This window comes from Gallus gallus, chromosome 7 (genome assembly GCF_016699485.2).
Source record: "Gallus gallus isolate bGalGal1 chromosome 7, bGalGal1.mat.broiler.GRCg7b, whole genome shotgun sequence".
In the NCBI taxonomy this organism is placed as follows: Eukaryota; Metazoa; Chordata; class Aves; order Galliformes; family Phasianidae; genus Gallus; species Gallus gallus.
In genome coordinates, this window is record NC_052538.1 from 21,506,119 (window position 1) to 21,526,676 (window position 20,558).

General features: G+C 41.5%; 1 protein-coding gene across 13 annotated transcripts in view; it reads left to right on the top strand.

Moving 5' to 3' along the window:
- The window catches only part of LY75 (lymphocyte antigen 75), a 55,760-nt gene that overhangs the window by 15,318 nt on the left and 19,884 nt on the right, over positions 1–20,558 (top strand). For all 13 annotated transcript variants that reach the window (XM_046943618.1, XM_046943619.1, XM_046943620.1 and 10 more), the window contains 18 exons: positions 978–1,352; positions 1,754–1,927; positions 2,196–2,360; positions 2,875–2,985; positions 4,204–4,344; positions 5,616–5,804; positions 6,626–6,783; positions 7,137–7,247; positions 8,387–8,475; positions 8,832–9,004; positions 9,179–9,375; positions 10,181–10,323; positions 15,442–15,523; positions 16,108–16,179; positions 17,571–17,694; positions 18,864–18,899; positions 19,141–19,316; positions 20,379–20,443. In XM_046943618.1, coding sequence (XP_046799574.1) covers positions 1,175–1,352; positions 1,754–1,927; positions 2,196–2,360; positions 2,875–2,985; positions 4,204–4,344; positions 5,616–5,804; positions 6,626–6,783; positions 7,137–7,247; positions 8,387–8,475; positions 8,832–9,004; positions 9,179–9,375; positions 10,181–10,323; positions 15,442–15,523; positions 16,108–16,179; positions 17,571–17,694; positions 18,864–18,899; positions 19,141–19,316; positions 20,379–20,443 — 2,384 coding nt within the window. In that variant the 5' untranslated portion in view covers positions 978–1,174. The remainder of the gene's footprint in view (positions 1–977; positions 1,353–1,753; positions 1,928–2,195; positions 2,361–2,874; positions 2,986–4,203; positions 4,345–5,615; positions 5,805–6,625; positions 6,784–7,136; positions 7,248–8,386; positions 8,476–8,831; positions 9,005–9,178; positions 9,376–10,180; positions 10,324–15,441; positions 15,524–16,107; positions 16,180–17,570; positions 17,695–18,863; positions 18,900–19,140; positions 19,317–20,378; positions 20,444–20,558) is intronic.

A 20,558-nucleotide genomic window follows, 5' to 3' on the forward strand; every position in this document is an offset into this window, starting at 1 on the left:
TGTAAGAATGAAAGTTAGACGGGAAGAAGAGCGAAGAGAAGGAAAATCCCAGGGGAGGCGTAGGGCACGGTAGAAGCGGAGCGGAGAACGAAAAGCGAAAGGGAAGGAGCGCGTCGGAAAAGCACGGGGTAGAAAGGGCCCGCAAAGGCAGCGCTGGTTGGCTGGAGCCGGGGGTCGATGGGGAGGGTGGATTAAAGCGTGCACCTCCGGCCCAGGCGGCCCGGGGCTCTGCTGTGCGCTCGGCCGGCCCGGTTCCGCAGGCTGCTTGGCACCGCTGCGGTGGAAAATTCCCGGTGTACTGGGAAGTAGTGGCAAAATTCACTGAATAGCAGCGCTGAGTATTTTCCTTGCTGTTCAGCCAAGCCTATTATTAAGTCACATTTAAAAAAAAAAAAAAAAAAAAAAGAGTAGAAATGCGATTGTCGGTGAATGACTGTGAGGGACGAGGCGCTACTCAGCAGTTCGCTCACTTAAAAGCCTGAGTGACGGCCGTGTGGGCCCGGGACGGCGCAGCTCCGGCTGCGGGGCCGTCTGCAGGGCGGCCGGGGAGTGCTTGGAGGTCCGCCTCTGTGTACGGGTTGTTAGAGTTGCTTGCTACGTGCGCGTTGCTGTTAGTTGTGCTCTGGGCTGTCCGCTGAAACAGGGATTGATCCAATTGCTGCGTGTTAAAATTAGAGTCGTTTTCATCGACAGAATCGGGCTTGGAAAAGAGCCTCGCTTCATCCCCTTGCTTTGTAAAGACTTCTGAAGAGATTTGTTTATTTTTTTGTTCCTGAGGTAAAGAATACTCACTAAGGACAGGAAAATCTGCTTACTGGGAAGCTGCAGCTTATACGAGAACCAGTGCAATGTAAAGACAGCCGTTGTTGTACTTTCTGGTAGCGCCTCAGGATGCGATCCAGTTTTATTCAGAGAACCTCCTCTGAAAGCGATACTGAGTCGTACCCATTCGTGGCCATTCACTTGTTCTTACACAGGCAGCGGTGCGTTCACCATCAGGCACGACACGCTCAACAAGTGCATACAAGTTAAGAACTCACGGATTGTGGTAGACGACTGCAAAGAGACGAGCGAAGCTCTGTGGAAATGGGTGTCCCAGAGTCGCCTTTTCCATCTGGGCACCAAGCAGTGCCTGGGACTCGATATATTCACCAAATTGCCATCCCGCCTGAGAATGGTGGACTGCAACTCAGACCTTCGGCTGTGGTGGCGATGCGCTGACGGCTCTGTGGTTGGTGCGTCTCAGTACAAGGTGACCGTCAGGAGCGCCTATGTAACCGCGAGCATCAACGCGTCGGACCAGTGGAGAAGCAACAACTCCTCTGCTGATATATGCCAGTATCCGTACCATGGTGAGCTCGTGCAGGGGTTTCGGTTGGGGTTCCAGTTTGAGTTAAACTTCCCCCTACTCATAGTTTCTGAGAGCTTTATTCCTCAGTGCTTTGTGCAAACGACCTGGATTTCAACAAGGTAATGCGTTTGTCCCTAACTCAGCAGAAGGGGGGGAAGCACGTTTCTGATGTGTTATGCAGCACACGGAACAAAAAGTACGGAAAAATATTTTCTCTCGTTTCCTTCAGTTCTTTTTTTCAGTTCAGTATATTATCTGTAACACATTGCTGTGTTTTAAGACCACAAGTGTGATCTGCGTGCTTTTGAATTAACTGCGTCAGTACAAGCAGTGACTTCTACTTGGTGTCTTTTGCTCCCATAGACAACTTGTATCTGACTCGCTACTTTTTCTACCCTCCAGAGGTTTATACCAAAGATGGGAACTCCTATGGGAAGCCCTGTGAGTTCCCCTTTCTGTACAACATGACCTGGCATCATGACTGCATTCAGGATGGGACACACACGAGTAGGAAATGGTGCGCCACGTCTGAAGATTATACTCGTGATGGAAAATGGGGAATCTGCTTACAACCAGGTATGCTGGCTTTTTAAATAGGCATCCCGAAAACATTCTGTGACTTCATGTACATACAGTTCCACCTCGGCGCAACAACTTGCTGTTGAGCTGGGTAAAAACAGGTTAACTTTCTGTTGCAGCATTGATGGAACAATCGGCACACGTTTACTCTGCAGTATACGTGATTTCAGTGTAAAAATCCACAGAGTGTTATTTTTTGGTGTGAAATATTGATGGTGTGTCAGTATGCCTGTGGTTAGAAGTACATTCTGCTTCCTTTGCACAGAGGATGGTTGCCATGATATCTGGGAACACGATGCCAGCTCTCAACATTGCTACCAGTTCAACACCCAGTCTGCTCTTTCTTGGAAGGAAGCTTACGTTTCATGTCAAAGGCAAGGTGGAGACCTACTTAGCATCCAGGATGCATCAGAATTAAATTACATACAAGGTAGATGTGGTTATTCACATATTTTTATTAGGTAATATTGATAAATAACGTCAGTGAAGACAGCATTTTAATTTCTGCCTTAAAATTCTTGGTTAGAAGTTGTTCACCGTTAAATGCCTTCTTGTGCAATCTGTGTACTGAAGTGAGATTAACAACTCACTTTGCAAGTGTTGTTTGTTTTTAATTTATCTGTGTGATTTCGTTGGTCAGCTGTTCCTCATGTACTGAGTAATGTCCTCAGAATCTCAGATCTGAGCCAGAGTGGCAGTTACTGAGGTGTATGCACATTCATTGCACTGGCGTGTTGGCAGCACAGGCAAAACCTTCACTGATGTTCAGGGTTGGCCTGGAGGGGCTCTCAGTGTGCTTGTGATATAAAAGCAGATGTCAAACACATAGAGGCACATTCAGATGATCATTTTTATTTTATTTTAAAGGAGAACGACAAAAGATGAATATTTTATACAAATTGTTTTCTTTAAAAAAAAAATAACATAAAAATTTATATATTCAGCTAAGGATGACATTGCTGAGATCTTCTGGATTGGCTTAAATCAGCTGGATGTTTCTAGAGGCTGGCAGTGGTCAGATCACAAACCTTTGAATTTTGTCAACTGGCATCCAGGTAATGATGTTTCTGGTGGTACTGACAATATTTAGAACAGAAACCAGCGTTTTATTTTTCTCTTTTCTGTTTTTCACTCTCCTCTTCTTCAGTGAACTTATCAAAACTCTTTGCTCCATTTCTGTTAAGAGGTCAGAAGCATCCTTTCCTCCTAGAGAGCACAAGTCTCTCTGTACTCCTGCTATATTTATGAGAAATTAGGGTAAATCTCTACAAAGGTAGAACTTACATAGTATCTTTGAGATCCATTTTAGTTAGGGCAGCTGTAGACTCTTTTACTACTACAGTTTCTCCTCTCATTGACAGAATAGCATTGGGTTCCCTCAAGGAATAACGTTATTGGTGTTTGTGCAAGAACCAGTGTCGCTCAGAAGTCTAACATGTTTTTAGACTTCAAGATTGCTTAAATTTGTTGTAAGGTGAAGATGAAAGAAGTGTAAAATTTTGAAAACCTTTTCTAATTAATCCCAAGTTCCTAGGATAATCGTTGAGAGCCTTGGTGGGATTTTCAGCGTGTCCTTATAATATTCTCATGAGTATGATGTGGGTATTGATACGTGAGAATCCTTGAGGTGTAATGGGAACACATAAGCTAAGCCCCTGGCCCTGTCTTCTCTGTACCCTCCCATGAAGAATTAAGGTCTTTCCTGCGTGAGACTGAACAAACTCGATGCAGGGAAATGGGGCACAGGTCGGGTTTGCATTAGGCTTCATAGAAAGTCAAAGGCCCCATTGGAAGGGATGTTGAAGGGAAGCTGGGGACTGCAGAACTTTTAATCTGGGGCCTTGTCTGTTAAGGTAAGGGTTATGTTGAGAAACTGTGCAGAGCTATGTTTGGAGTTGGTCTGGAAATGGGCTGCCAAAGGAAACTGAGGGCTGCAGAAAGAATTCTCCCTTGAGATATTTCTAGTCTGGGAAAGTTCTCAGCCAAGGGTTTGTTGTATTGTAAATAGAACATTTTCCCTGGTTGTATGATTGAACACTGGCATAGAAGTCCCAGTACCTTAATTCTGGACCTTTCTCTCTTACAAAAAAAAATTTCTCTGGACCTGTGGAAAAGAGGTGCCTTCATTCAAAGCAAAAAATGTTCTTCAAATGAGATGCTTTAGCGTGCAAAGCATATTGTATTGGAAAGCAAAAGAAAAAAAGCAGCAGTCAGTGCCTGGCTGTTTGATAACTGGTGCTCTTCTGTCTTTCTTTCTTTCTTTCTGTCCGTAGATATGTGGGATTTGTCCCCTCTGGATGGGACTAGCTGTGTGGCGATGAATGCTGCCTCGGGTCAGTGGAGGAGTTACCACTGTGGGAATCCACTTCCATATGTCTGCAAGAAGTCATTCAAGGAGGTTTCAAACCTCACAGGTAGGGCAGCTCTTGTGTTTGTTTTTGTATGTTAATGTGAGAGCAGTGCTCACTTACGCAATCATTTTCTTCCTCCCCAACCCTTCCGAGGCATCTCTGCCAAAACACTTCACAGCAGCTTTGGGTCTTTCAGCAGACCAGAATCAGACTCTCTGTCTTCAGTGTCAAGCTGATGCATCACAAACAGCTTTCATTCCTCCCAGCTCTCTCATTCATACACAAAGCGTTTCCCAGTGCAATCCCACCCTTTGCACCATGCCTTTTTCAGGTCTCCATAGCGTGTGCCTTCTCTCATAGGCAGCTGAAGGTCTGGAATGGACAATTACACCTTAAGCCTTTCAGTTGCTGCTTTAAACCCATTAATCTCGCTGTTGGCGTTTATGAATGTAAAATGGGACTTACCAGGGGCTTGGATCAAACTGTTTAATTCAAATAGACGTCATGAAATGGCCTTACTATATTTTGAAACCAAGCCCAGCAGTGGAAATCAAGAGTGCAAGAGCTGGTAACTTGCCCAGTGTGTAATCTTTATTGGATCTGTTACTTTTATCTTGTAAGAGCACGTGATAACACAAGGGGAAAAACAGAACAGCATAAAAGTTCTCTCCTCTGCAGATACACACCCACGATTTTATGCTTTGGAACAGAGAAGCTTTTAGCATATAACTTTTTCAGCATGCATAAAAACAGTTTGAATTCTCGAACATCTTAATTTGCAGAAAAAAAATACTTGAAACTAAGCATCTGTTTCTATGTGAGTTACTCAGAATTGGTCTTTTGCGTGGTACTGCTGTGCGTGTGTATATAATAATGCCCTAGAAAAGTGCAAACCCCTGCCAGAACAAAACAAGCAACTTTTTGCTGAAGCTGCTGTCCTGCAGTGAAGTAACATGTTTTGCCTTTAATTGCTTTTGAAATCTTGCTTACAGTTACTTCTAAACCTTTTGCTTACAGCAAGACCAGCTTGCTATGAGTTATCTTTTTTTACTTTTACTCCCACTGACTACTTTCTCCTTTTGCCCACCTCATGGCCCCAGTATGCCACTAATCCCCATAACGCTGTTTGGTCAAGCTCCTTTGCTTCACTAAATTGTGACCCTTTCTTAAAATGCTGGGAGGAGATAAAGCTGTTCACATGGGAATGTATTCTGATAGCTACCTTATGTCTGCTTTCGAGGTACTGGCAGATTTTAAACATAAAGAAAATACCAGCACAATTCTCCGGTTAGTATTAAATAAAAGCCTCTAATTCAGTTTCTCTTTGCTATTAGAGTTTTGGAGACACGTGAATACTCGCTGTGATGCAGGCTGGCTTCCCCACAATGGTTTTTGCTACATGCTGATACACAACCAGGCATCTTGGAGTACAGCAGATCAATTGTGCAAGGCAAATAAAAGTAACCTCATCAGCATACACTCATTGGCAGATGTGGAACTCATTGTTACGAAGCTTCATAATGGTGAGTTGGGAAAGTCAAGCACCAAGTGCTGTGCACCTTAAATTAAAAACTGCTTTCTGTGTTCCAGCGTATGACTGTGAGAATCTCCTGCTCTAAACGAAAGCGTTAATGCTGTGCTTGTACCCAGACAGGTGCTGAGTGTCACTGCTCAGCCCTGGTCCCTTTCTGTTTGTTCTTGTTTTAGTTAGGTCTATTTTCTTCATGCATTTATTTAATTAATCAAAAACTCCTTAGAGTTGGAAGGGATCTTTAGGGGCCATCTAGCCCAACTCCCTTGCAGTGAACATGGCCATCTACAGCTATATCAGGTTGCCCAGGGCCTGAACCAGCCAAGTCTCCAGGGATGGAGCATCCATCACCTCTCTGGGCAACCTGTGCCAGCGGACTAGCCTGCTTCTCTTTGCCTCATTTATAATGTCTAACACCTGTTCACTTTTCTCATTCAGACAGAATAGTAGGTAGTCGGATTGGATTTTTGACTGCTGGGTCACTGAACTGATAAACACGATCTTTTGTACTTTGTAGACTTATGTTTTTGTCTACATTCTAAAATAGATTTTGGTTGAGCTTCTTTTCTTGCATGTTTATTCTTTTTGTTGTTCTGTTTGTTGCCTTTTCTGTAAAACGAACTCTCGCATTCATGAATACAGCTTAAAAATGAAAAAAATGTGGGCTTGTCTCAAATTCCATTTCTTATTGTAATAAAAGCATAAACGCCACAGTATTTTAAGTGGAATATGAGTTTAGTAAAATGAGGTTTTTATCAGTCCTTTCGAATTAGTTTGAGTGCTATTCTGAAACCTGTGTGTTTTAAATTACAGATGCCAGAGAAGAAGTGTGGGTGGGTCTCAGGAATGAAGATGTACCGACCTTATTCAAATGGTCGGATCGCACAGATGTGGTTTTTACATATTGGGATCAGAATGAACCAAGTGTTCCTTTTAATGCCACTCCTAACTGTGTGTCCTATTCAGGCAAGGTAAGAATATGATGATCTTAATAATTTTTTTTATCTCCCCCCTCCCTCCCCTTCACCCTCTCCATCACAGTAAAGTTGACATTAATGTATGTGAAGTTCAAGGGAGATGCATAAGAATTTTTATACTTGATGCTGCCCTGACCTATTCCCGTTTCAGTATTCTCCTATCTCCACATTTCAGCTTTCTCTCTTCCCTTCAAAACTTGCACCTACACATCTAATCCAGGGCATCCTACTCACAGTGTTCTTGGTACTGCAAGTGACCGAGGCATTCTGGCTTTCCCTCTTCTGAAAACTTTTTGCCCCTTCACTGTGGAAAGATCGGAGAATTTAAGTGCTCTTTTTCCTTTCAGTTGGGGCAGTGGAGAGTCAAATCCTGTGAAGAAAACTTGAAATACGTGTGTAAGAAAAAAGGAAAGATTTTAAATGAAACAAAATCAGACAAAAATTGCTCATTGGATGAGGTAACGGGGAGTCTGTACTTATTTTACCTTCACTTCAGAAGCTGGCATTAAATTACTTATTTTCTCTGCTTAGTGTTTTTGTAACGTTAGTAAGATAAAACCTATGGTACATCTTGACTGGAAAAGGATCATTACCGCTCTGTTTATGGGTGTTGAGGTTGGACGCAGGAGGTGTATTTTATTCATTAGGAAAAAAAAAATCTAGGTATTTTACTGGGTATGTTATCACTCGTGCCCTTCGTTTTGTAGTCTCTGCTTTAAACACTTTCTAAAATTCAGGATAAGCAATTTGCAGCATGAGGGTATGCAGAGAAAGCAGAAACATAATCGTTCTCATTTATCTGTGTTTCACTTGACTCATCTTAGTTCTTTGGCTCCAGTAGGAGCCAAAGTAGTTCTTTATTTTCCTAAGCGTGACATATTACAGTGTAAATAAGTCCTGAAGTCTTTTCTGTTTTAAACAAGCTTGGGATGGCATTACCAGCACCTTCAGAGTTCTTTTGTTTTGCATGGCGTGTTGCCTGAAACAGAAAATATGTTTTCCCCTTATCTTTCTGTACATCCTGGGGGTATTCATACTCCGTTTCTTCGGTGTCTGCCAGTTACAGCTTTCTGTGCTGTTCATATGGTGGTGCATTGGTAGGCTTAGCAAAGGGCACTTCAATATTCCTTGAAATGTCAGTGTAATTACGGGGAAAACGTGAATAAGAGAGAATTCTTCTAAATTCAAATGTTTTCAGTAGAAAGTATTTTTTAAATCAACACTAATACCACCCTTGTATCTTTCCTCTGCTTGAATCCTGGCATTGGCGGAGCAGCATCAAAACTCCTATTGTTTTGAACAGGACAAGGCTGTCTCCCTTGTGTTCCTCTCTCTAAATACACGTAGCAGTCAGAAGACACTGCAGAGTCGAGCTGGAACAGTGCTGTATTCTATTTCTGTGGTTACATTATTTCTTAGGACTGTAAATCTGAGAGTTGATAATACTGGACCCTGTGTGTGATGTGATGCACTGTTTCTTTTTTTATATGGTGTGCCAGCTTGTAGGCACCAACTGGTGTTAGTGATTTCTGTTCTCCTGCAGATCATGCCTAAACGAAGCTGTTATGTGTAAGCGTGCGTTTTGTTCTTTAACCAGGGTTGGGAGATGCATGGAAACTACTGCTACAAGATTTTGAACACAGAGCTTTCGTTTGGAGCTGAGTGCAATCTTACAGTTACAAACAGGTAAAGCAAATCCCTGTAATTCGTGTGTGTGTTTTATAGTAGGATCCTGGAGATATAGTCATGAAACCTCTATCTGCTAAGAAGTGGTTTCAAACAAACAAACAAAAAAATAGACAAATTGCTGCCACAGAGAACTGACAAACTGTTTTCCAAGATGTGACGATGGCAAATCTACAGTGTGAAGCCTCCTTAGAAGTGTGTGAATTCACAGAGCCTGCTGTGACCCCGTGTTGAATACAGAACTGTCTGGGCAACTATTTCAACTGACTGATGTAATACAGTGCCTGTTTTTGGATTGACTCAATAGTTTCAGGTGTCTTTCAAATACTGACTTAAATGAATCTGTGAATTTTCAGGTTTGAGCAAGAATTTATAAACAGTCTGATAAGGAAACACACCAAAGTTGAAGAAAAATACTTCTGGACTGGTTTGCAAGACATTAGCCAGTCTGGAATGTATTCCTGGGCTGCAGTGGATGGGGAAAAAAGTGAAGCTGTGACATATACTAACTGGAACTCCTTGCAGCCAGGTAAATGAAGCAGTTCAAAATAAGTAAAAAATGCTGTTGTTTTACATTCTGCAATAATTGGAGCACTGTGTTATGGGACTTTAAGGGTGAAACAAAATAATTGTTCAGAAATCCTTGGATTTCTGGAAAACTAGACAACAGTTTTAAGTATTTCTCTGGTGGCTTAAATCTTAGAGTTCTCAGGAGGATGTGTGGCCATGTCCAGTGGGAGATCTCTTGGAAAGTGGGAAACGAAGGACTGCAAAACCACAAAAGCATTCCCTGTTTGCAAAAAATACATCGGGCTGCCCAAGGAACCAGAAGTGCTCCCAAAGCCGTCTGATCCCTGTCCCCCTGGGTGGCATAATGGATCTGGCCTTTCCTGCTACAAGGTAAAGTGTTATTCCTGTTGGATATTAGTTGTTCATTATTGTCTTGCAAGCATTTTGTGTATACAGTGAACTGTGTTCAGTACACAGCTCTGTAGCAAGGTGTGGGAAACCCAGCTTGAATAACAGAGCCTGTGAGCACGAACCCTGAATGGATGGCTCTTGTTGTGCAGCATAGCTGTCCCTGCTTGGCCGATGGGGTATGACAGCTGGCTCTGGCAGTTCCTCTAAATCTCTTGTTGACCAAGTGCAACGTGTCTGTGCAGAGCCATCCTGCTGACGGGAACTGGCTTGGACTGAAGTCAAGGGGATCAAGTGGCTGAGGTGTATGAGCCACATGTAAAATTCTGACGCAGACAGGTAGCAAAGGAGGAGGCAAAGAACTGTCTGCACCTACAGCAGCACCCAAATGGTCGTGTGTCACTAAAAATCAGGCTTTGTAGCTCACCCTGTGTTTTGAAGAGCACCATCACTTAAAACACATAATTTGGCTTGCTGTTTTGGAAGGAGTTGGGTGTTGTTTTCTAAAAAATCTTTCTGGTAAAGAAAAACAGAGAAATTCTGCCATATGGAATACGTTGCATTTGAAACAAACTTTGTCAGCTGAACTTCAAGTCTGACTGTTGTCAAACAAACTGAGAAAATAATTAAGAAGTCAGATTTAAAAGCAAGCTCTCTCCCTTTGGAGATGCTGATCATTGATTCCGACGTGGGGTGTCCGTATTTGAGTAGTACAGCAGAGTTTTAAAAATACTATCACTGGAAAAGTGCTGTCACTTTTCTACTCTGATGGCTGCTTGTTGTGCAGTTCTTCCACAGTGAAAGAGTGCTGCGCACCAGAACGTGGGAGGAGGCGGAAAGGTTCTGTGAAGCCCTTGGAGGCCATCTTCCCAGCTTCACTCATACAGAAGAAATCAAGACGCTTCATTCCATCCTGAGAAAAATTATCAGGTAACAAAGCAGCTGTGGGATACAAGTTGGGTTTCAGTCGCACACCGCGGTAAATTGTAAATGCTGCTGCTGACCCCAAATGGCAAGTATGAGATGGTGTATGTTGACTGCGTTTCCCACAGTAAAAACAGCTCGTTGTGGCATTTGAACTGCTGGTCGTGTCGCTGCCTTCCTGGAAAATGTCAAGGGAGTACAGCTTGGGCAAATGCTTCACAGTGCTCAAGGGAACGCAGAAGAAGAGAGATGTGCTAGGAGCATCTTCTTCTAAATCTGTGCTGTTTTAAGCGTTTCCTTCTCTGCGCTGAATTAGTTGCTTCTGTTCTTAATTGATGCGGTCTTCAGAGATGAGTTATTTGAGCTTTTCTGATAGGTCTCATCTTTATTCATGAAGTGCTTCCTGACTAAGTTGAGCGCTATCTTCTGAGAACGTGAATAATGTAGTGTCCAGCAATCTGGTTGGCACAGATCCCGTTTGGCATAACTGCGCTAACACTGTATGCGCACGAGATGGGTGCGCCGAGTTTTCTGCTAGCAACAAATGAGATGCTACATAATTTATGAATCTTGGGCTTTTTATTTAATCAAAGGAACTGTCACTGCAAAGCTTTATTAGGCACTGGTGTGATGTCAGATCATTGTGTAATATGTTTTTTTGATTGGCAGCCTGGCTTTTCAGAACTTTTGCCAGCTTAAACTTGTGTGCTGCCAGTTATGTGATCTACGTTGATTCCATCAACAAACAAAATCATAATTATTTTAGAAGCTGCCAATATACAGCGCTGTGATTACATTTTAAAAGCTTGATGACTGAGGAGATGCCTTCTTGAAAAAAGCAGTGAACTTTTTTTAGAAGTGCCTAAGTCATGCAAATTACTCACTGTTTACGCTAAAAGACAAAACCGAACTCATGCACTCTATAAATAGATGGCTTAGCTTGTTTAAAGCCACTGCGACTCCTTTACTGAAGCGACTGAAGTCCCTGGAATAAAAGTTGGTGCACAGATTATTTTTAGCTATGCATCTTAAACCATTTACAGATTTTGTTGTAATGGTGTAAATAACCTTCTGTGGGATATGGTTAAGGAATTAACTTATTTTCTTACTTAGTACAAACATTTGGAAGTACTTTGCAGCTCGCAGACCATCTCCGGAGGGTTACAGTTAATGGCCTTTTTTTGTTAGAAGCTTAATGGTGGAGACTTCTGTCATTGCAGAAAATCACCTGACTCATGATGCTAATAGAGTTCCCATGTATCAGAGAACGCAACAGCCTGAAAGAAAGAAGGTGGCAGTACTTCAGTATTATTCTGCCTGAATTCTGATGTTTTAAGGGTAATACGCTGAACTCAGTATATAAATATGGGGCAATATTTTGAGCCCAGAGTAAGCTGGCTTGCAGTCAGATTTACACCTGTCAAGTGCAACCCCCCCCCAAACACAGTATCTTTGTCTGGATTAACCTCTTCTGGAACATTGCAGAGCTTTCTGAACAGAAATGTAACAAATTTGATGTTGCATAAAGCGTTTAAGGCGTTTATTTAGACAATGTCATGAGGCGCTTGTAAGTTATTTACGCTTTGAAATTACACAGAGGTGGAGATTAAAAGAAGCATTGTAGAGATCAGGAGCAACGGGTAGCTTGTCTAAAAACAAGCTCATTTGAAAAAGGAGAGAGGAAAAGCCAGCTAATTATTTCACCGAGAGCAGTCAGTTTAGGTACCTGGAAGAAATCGTCGTAGGGTGACGTTAGGAGCGATCAGCTAGCAGGGTTTGCTGGCGCGCAGTTTGTGCTGTGTTTACTCAGTGCAAACTCTGACCTGAGGTATTCACTCAGCACGGTTATTTCGGCTCAGGGAAGGAGCCACACCTTGGCTTTTTTGGTTTCCTTTCTTTCCCACTTGCACAGTTCTCCAGTGAGTCATCGAGAACTGTTTGTTTTCAAATGTTAGCTAGAGTCAGTTTGGTTCACCAGGACAAGGGCAGCTTGCCTAGTCCATTTTGTTCTTTACTCGGATTCCACCTTAGAGGCAAACAAGAAGTAGGACGGCTTCAGCCAAGTCGGGCGATTGCCATTGCAAAGGAAAATAAGTTTTGCCTGCCAGCCTTCCTGTCTGAAAGAAATACGAGATAACCTCTTTTTACTTCAAGGGACGCGATGCAGGCAGAACAGATCCTGTTATCTTACTTTCATTCTACTAGGATTGTTTTTTCTGGGCGTTTTGTAGCTTATAGCTGGCAGCGGCGCAGGACACAAGGAGAGTAACAGCTTGGGTTGGTTAGAAATACCGTTACTGTGAGGACACCTTACTAGAACAAAACCAGTTGCCTTTTGCATGCATGGCTCTGCTTCCGTAATGATGCAGAATCTAGAAAGCCCATTGAAAGTGGGAGTTTGCAAGAAAAGACTGTTTATTTTTAGCATGCTTGCCAAAACAGCATTGTGACTGAGGTGAAGTTGTAACTGTGTTAACAGCGCTTCTCTGCTCTTCTGCCAGAGTAGGTAATGAGCTGGTTGGAGGGTCGGTCAGTGGAAGCAGCCTGCTAGAGAGGGAGGAACAGGGATCAAGTGGCTTCATGCATATTGCTGTCGGAAGCATCAGTCCTTGTAGGTCCTGTGTTGGCCCAGGTGCACGTGTGTTTGTTGCACTTTACCTTTTATCCAGTTGTGAAGAGCTGCACACCATGGTAATTCACTTAAGCTCCTCATCTTGTGTTCTTTTGTTTCAGCAGTTAGAATAGGACAGTAGAAGAAATACTGTTTCACATCACAATCACACTGATCTAAACAATATTTACTGACTCCTGCACAAGGGTGGCTTTTATGAAGTTCTCGTTCTGTGTGAGAGATAAGCCAGTGGTATTCTGCAGGGATTACTGGAGATTTTAGGGTCTTTCGTTGTTAACCAGTGTGAAGTCCATCATAAAGCACACATTGCACCTATTTTCTAGGTTAAAGCTCAGGGCAACATAGATTTTAGAGGTCATTCCAGGAGCGTAGCTCAAAGGATGCTCTGGGAGACATAAATCTATTTTGATAGCAGTCTGCAGGATGGGTTTGAAATGTTTTGCAGTGAGAACACATAAGTGAAGTACAAGCAGGTCTCTTGCTGCAAGCCTAGTTGCAGCAGAGGCAAATTCACACTTGTCTTACATGCTTAATGGCATTCTTTTTCATGATGAGGTGACAGTATAATTTCAGGGGGGTTATCAGAAGTCTTTAAGCTTAGAAGTGTTGTCAAGAGCAGCAAAATCAGTCCTGAAGGCAAACTGCCAGAGGCCACTTAGCTGCTTGATAGCTGGTGGGTGGCTCAGTTTCCAGCTGGAGTGTTGGGGGGCGTTTGGGCTGAAGTCACTGAGGACTCTTTGGTGATATTAAAAGTCTTAAGACTGTTCAGTATGATAAGATCACACTCATGTGATCACACCATCACACTGCTGTTAGAATTTAATACTGGATTTGAGGGGCGGGGGGGAACAGAAAAAATTGAGTTGGTGGTTGTTGATGCTTTTCTTCCTAATAGGAGCCCTACCAAGTAAAGCACCGTTGCCCTTTCTGGATTTCCTGGATTTCACATACCTCACCTACATACTCTGGGCTGTGCTGTTGTTTGCCATAGGTCTGAGTCCCGAGGGCAAGCTTTACGACCTGTTCTCATGAAGCCACTCTTGAAATTTTATTTTTATTTCTGTTTTTTTCACACTTCAGCATGAAGGCCTTGGGAGCACATCCTCAACATCTCGCAGGCTGTTCCAGTTGCCTTTTTTTTTTGGTGCTGCTCTGTCAGCTGTTTCAGGCACAGTTTAGCATCTTTATGGTGATGTATGTGGGAAGGCAGTGGCACAGTCTTAACAAAGAGTTTCTTTGTGTTGCCCTGGGATTTCTCAACATTTCTCATGCTGTTAAGCTGGGTTTAGGTCCATTTCTCTACATGGTAGACTTATGTTCACAAACTTGCCAAGTTCTATCTTAAAATCAGTCTGACAGTTTGTCACTGCTGTTTTTTCAGTAGCCTTCTCCAAACTCTGACCTCTGCTGGCCAGAAATCTCTTTACCATTTTGAGTCCAGATTTGTTTCTGAGCCGTGGTTCCTTCAGTCACTCTGTATTTTTTCCTCATGAAGTTATTCCTCTTGAGGGCTCAGTGTCCTAATTTGTTGGTAAGAGTAATTATATCCCTTCCCTTTAGTATTTAAAAGCTAGAAAAGAAAGCCTTTAATTCTTTTTAATAAGCTAATATCTCAAATATTCTGCATGGCTTCAAATATCCTTCTCTAAACTTGGTACAGCGTCAGTTCATGTAACAGTAGTCCAAGTAAGTGTTTACAGAAACCCTCTACTGTAGCATTGGTGCTTTATTATCTCTGCCAGAGCACATTAATGAGTGTGTCTTCTCTGATACTTCACTGTAGTTGGGTTTCACAATGGCTGTAACTTCAGTAAAAAACTGTGGTTTTTCTCTCTGCTGCTTTCAGCAGTTACCAACTTCTACTTTTCTTGGGCAGGCTGGCAGATTGGATTGAATTGCCTTAAGCCTCAGTATATACAACGAAAATGGTATTTCAGAAAGTGTGGGCTGCAGCACAAAGCTAAACTTGCAGTTCTACTGATTGTGCCCCTTTTATGAAGTTGCAAAGTTCAAATCCGTACCTGTGCTTGGTTTGTTTATGTCACTGACAAACCTAAGGGAGAAAAGAGGTCCATTGTTCTGTGTGAGTAGTTGTTTTCATGTAGTTTGAGGAAGAGTGTGTCTGAGCAGATGACAGAGAGGTGACCTGAAGGTGGATGAGGAGAAGCAAGCCAAATAACCCCCTGTGATAGTCTGGGAGAAAAGTATGGAAAAGAGACCCCCAGTTCAAGTGACAGCTGTTGAAGTGGTGATCTACTTCTCTTGCCTTGACCACAGAGAAAACTAACCAACACATCCTCTTAAATGGAGATGCAGAGAGGACCTCCCCTCTAGGCCCATGTTCTGCTTTACCAGCTGCAATGTATGGTGGTAAACTTCTGGCTCTTGATACTAAGTATTGGCTTGATACAAAGTAATGCAGTTCCTTAGTCTTTCTGTTAGATGTGTTGATACATATCGTTGGCTTAAAAATTAATTTTGTTTATTTACAGTAATGACAGATGGGTATGGGTTGGAATGAATAAGAGGAGTCCAGATTCTCTGGGAACCTGGCAATGGAGTGACGATAAACCCGTAAGTTAACTTTTAACCAGGGAATGTCATGTCCTGATTTGTTGGACTAGATTGAAAAATGAATTTATAAATACTTCAGTAAAATTATGGCACGTCTTTCAACGGATGAATAATTCAGAGGATTGTGCACTTAAGTGCTATTATCCAGGCAATTTTCCAATTGAAACCGTATCTTTTTCCAACTAAAGGCATATCCTTAATAAAATTAACCTGTTATCTGTCTCTATCGCATTAAAATATTTGAATGGAAATATAGTAGTAAATATCTAAAAGCTGGTGGAGGGAAGAAGATGTCTTAATGCAACAGCAGAGGGAAGAGTTCGTCAGTTTATCTTCCTGATAGAACGGACTTCTCCAAAAATACCTTCTGAACTGGAATTGATTTTATTTGTCTGAAAGTGTGAGAGTGGTTTTAATTTATTTTTTCCTTCTACAATAGCAGGTACTTTTTAACTCTGATGCAATTATTGCCTTGTAATGTGCGTTCTAATAGTGCAAAACCTCTTGGGATCGCAGGTTTAAAGAGGCTACCATAGCAATAATAATCATGAAGTAATCATTCTTTCATCCTGTCCCTCTTGCAGGTAACCAGTCTTGTCTTGCCACATGATTATCTGGAAGACGAGTATGACACAAGGGACTGTGTTGCTTTAAAGGTTAGTGTCAAGGTTTTTAATAACAGCAGCATGTTCATAAATAAAAGTGCTTGGGAGAAATACTCCTAATAGCTGTATATTGAAATTGGGTTGACTGCTGAAGAAGTTTTCTTTGTATAGTAAAAGGCTGCTGGTGTTCCCTTCTTTAATCTGTACCTGGTATTGCGTTTTCCTTACTTAAGCAGTTCTGATGAACTGAGTGCTTTGCTAATGCTGACCTGTCATAAGACTTCTTCTGAACTACAAAACATTTTAGCGCTATTTTCTGTTTCATAATGCCATGCTTTATCTGCTGAATATTATATGTAATGCTTAAGAATGTAACATGGAATCTTTAAAAAGAAAAAGAGAAAAAGAAAGCAAAAGAAGGAAAACGAACCAGAGCTCTGAAGTAACTTTTAATATCTTGGTTAGTTTTTTTTCTGAACTACCAATAAAGATTATGATTGAAATAGTATAATGGGCTGCAGTAGCTGGAGTAGAGCATGTATGCTTGTTTGCTGTATTTCTTTACTTGTGAAATAGACTGTATTTGTTGTTTCAGTTTTTTCATTCAAGACGTTCTTCATAGCTTATTTATTTCAGTCTTGGTGGCATGAGTTGTAATATGGCCTTTAACTTTCCTGAAGCATCACCACCTGACTTTGCAGATCATTCCAACGTTGCCCACTGTATTAACTTACTTAGAACCACTTCTGCTTTTCTGACTTACTGCAGGAAACAATAGTTGTATTCCTTTGTTTCTCTTCTCAGCCGTTTCCCCTCATTTTCTTCCCCTGTGTTTGTGAGCCTAAGCTGAGAATCTGCCATCTTCAATGTTAGGCTGATGTAAGCGTGAGACAAGGAGAGCACTTTGAAGGAGGCATTGTGAATACAGTAACCTGCCTCCTTTACCTGCTAGGCCAAGGCATGTGCTCTCTCCACTAAACGAAACAAAATTCTCCTTATTGGAGAGATCAGCAAGACTGACGTCAGATCTTAAGCTTGATTGTAAGAAATGATCTTATATTAAAAGTTAATTTCTATGCTACTTCAGATGGGTGCTGCTTCTGAGGAGAGATGAGGTTTTTTTTTCAGGGCAAGGAGTTGTAACAGAGAATTCAATAACAAGCAGAGGCAAGACCCCTGTGGCACTAAACAGTGGAGGAACAATGTTGCAAGGAAGGGCTTCTGTACATAGACTATACCTTAAACGCTTTATCCCATTGCTTCATGAGCTTGGCTGGCATCGAGAGTTACAGTTTAAAGAGTTGTATCTGGTCAGTTTTATAAAGTAACTTGTGTGGAACAGACACAATGACTTTGCCAAAGTACTTCTGTAGTACAGTTTCATTTCCCATTTCAACAGTCCATACCATGCTAATTCTACTCTCTGTTCCTACTTTATGCAGACCTTTCAGTTTTCACGGAGATCATTTTGGAGGTTTTATTTCCATGAAGGCAGAGACCTGGAGTTTTATTTCAAGCCTTTTGATTGTGAGGCTAAACTTGAATGGGTCTGCCAGATAACTAAAGGTAAACTGCATTTACGTGGGTTTTGTATAAAAGAGTTTGTTTACAGGGTTTTAGTTCCTTTGTGTTAACAGTTTTTTTGTGAATTAAAGTTGATGGAATTCGAAATGGAGCCTTAAGTAATTTAGGTCTAACTAGCTGGGAGCAGGTCAGCACATCTGAAATATCACTCATCAGATTGGAAGGTATAAAATAGGCAGCAGAGAAATACAAGCAAGAACTACGGTGATAAGCTTCAGAAAGACATCATTTTTCTTGGTATTCTTTGTGTTTCAATAGTAAAAATAATAATAATAAGATAAAGATATCTGCTACTGAGCCACTGTTATTGCCCTATAGCAGAAACTTTTCTATGTTTTATTGTATTTCCTCTGTGAGCCGTTAGAGGTCAGTACATGAGATGCCTTGCCTGTGCTGTAAGCGGTGTACTTAGAATGCTCAAAGACATATCAGAAAATGTCCATGGGGAGAAGGATGTATTATCATGATGTATCAGATGTATTATCCCATATTCCTCCTTGCCCCATGAAGCGTGAAGTGACTTCCCGGTAGGTGAGATGAGTAGGTGAGATGATAGTTACAAGTATCACTTGGCTTCTAAAAGGCCACAGACATCTTGGGTATGCAGTTTGCTTCTTCCTCAGGTGGATGAGACTCTTTTCTTTAATTCTGGTAAAACTGTTGAAGTAGCTCCTCATTGTAGTGGGAAAGAAGAGTGGTAGTGCAGAGGAACGGCATGGCATCTCTGCACAGACCCACATTTTTCATGCAGCATGAGAAGTGCTGTAATGCAGTAGGCTTTTGTGCTTTAGTAGATCATTAAAAGGCATTTTAGGGCACGAAACATTCCTGTCCTAGGGGGACATAGTTAGGTAAAATATTACTTTGATGCTTGTATCGTTCTTGGCAGCAAAAAGGTAAAAAAAAAAAAAAAAAAAAAAAAAAAAAAAAACCCACAAACATATTTAAGACTGAGGTATGAAAAGAGTCCATTTGTTTTTAATCAGCATGTTTTAGACTATTAAACCTATGCAAGACTTCATCCTCCTTTTCTTTTTCCTTCATTGCGCATACTGAGAAGCACGAGTATAACACATCCCTCCTGTTACGTATGAGCACAGTCTCACTAGAAGGTGAACTGGAAGTGACTGTTCCTTTTTTTCTCCGAGCAGGTAGCACTCCAAAGACACCTGAGTGGTATATACCAGGTAAATGGACTTTTAGATACCCTTCAACTTTGTGTATGTAGTTACTGCTGATATATATTTTACTAGTTTTGGTATACCACTATCGTAATGCCTCTTGGATAACGGCACATGTCATGACTGATAGCATTTAAGTGTGAGAATGAGTATTGGCTTTTCCTGGTGTCAAACTTGAATTTGTTATATTAAGAAAAAGAATGACTTTCCCAGAGTTGATTCCTTATGCAGTACTTCTTCTGCATAGATGAAATTGGAATTCATGGAGTCCCACTTGTTGTTGATGGAGCGGAGCTGTGGTTTGTACCAGATAAAAACGTGAGCTTTCAAGAAGCTATTTCCTACTGTCAGAAAAACGATAGTGAATTGGCCTCTGTGGAGTCTTACCCAAAACTCAGGACAATACTTTCTCAGATAGAAAAGGTAAGGAAGTTCAATCTACATAACAGATACCTTTCACTATGGGGAAGTTTTGTCGCCAGCTTTTCCAATATTAAAACAATGTTGGTCCATAATTTCCTTTCTTATTGGCCTTAAATGTTTTTAATTGTATTTAAAAGAAAAAGGTGAGTTGAAAGAACACAATGTCAGTATTGTAAAAGAATTCTTAAATTCTTAAAAGAGTAGCCTCAACAACTGGAAAAAAATATCTCCAAATGAAGAGAAAATATCACTTCATTTGCATGCACCACATTTTCTGCAAATACTTGACTAACAATTGCCCCAGCTATTAATTTTACTCCCAGGATAGCACATAATTTCTTACCTGAGGAGAGGATTTAATTAAAAATACAGCGATGGTCTGATAGCCTTTATGGAAAGGGGTTTGTGGTGTTCATTGCATGAAAGTGCATTCTTCTAAGGCATGTTATAGAAGCATTTCATGTTTCAGCCCCTCTGTTAGTGCCTGTCTTCAGGCTTGTGAGGAAATGGCGCTTTCTGAAATCAGCAGTTTCTAAGCTTTGTCAGTGAAATTTCTCCTGACAGTTCTACCCAGAAGTAGAGATTACAGGGCAGGAGAGACTGAAGATTTGACCTTCTAAATCTCTACCCTATTCATGATTATTCATTGGTGGACTGCCTGCTGGAAGCACAGAATTACTCTGTGTAAGGTCCCGTGAAACCACGTCTGCTTTGGGCTGCTTGCAGCCGTGTCCTGGTTGTTTGGTAGCATTGCTGCTCTGAATTTTGCAGGAGTGATGTTTCCAGCATGTACTCGTGAGAAACCTTGCAGAACTCTTAGCTTTGTTCCTCACAGTGGAAAATATGGGCTTTTTTTCAATAGCAGGTGCAGGCGTCCATTATTTTGGCACATTCATATCTGACTGTATCCTTTTCTATTCTTGAATTCTAAACCTCATACATTTAATAACAAACAAATATCTTAAATCAAGTGAATTTTGCCATTGATTTATTGATGATGGGAGTCTGGAGATCTGTTTCCGTAATCTGTAAAATTACCTTCTTTTTTTTTTCTCTCCACAGTTATCAAACAGTGAACAGAAGTGGTGGCTGAAGTTTATTGATTACGGCTACAGCTATCATTCACCGTATGTAGAACACTGCCTTATTCTAAGCTTGACCCAGTTAGGTAACGTTGGGGAGAACTTATGCTATAGTCCTGTAGAGCTGGGAAGCCTCACAGCACAGGCTGCAGTGTGCAAG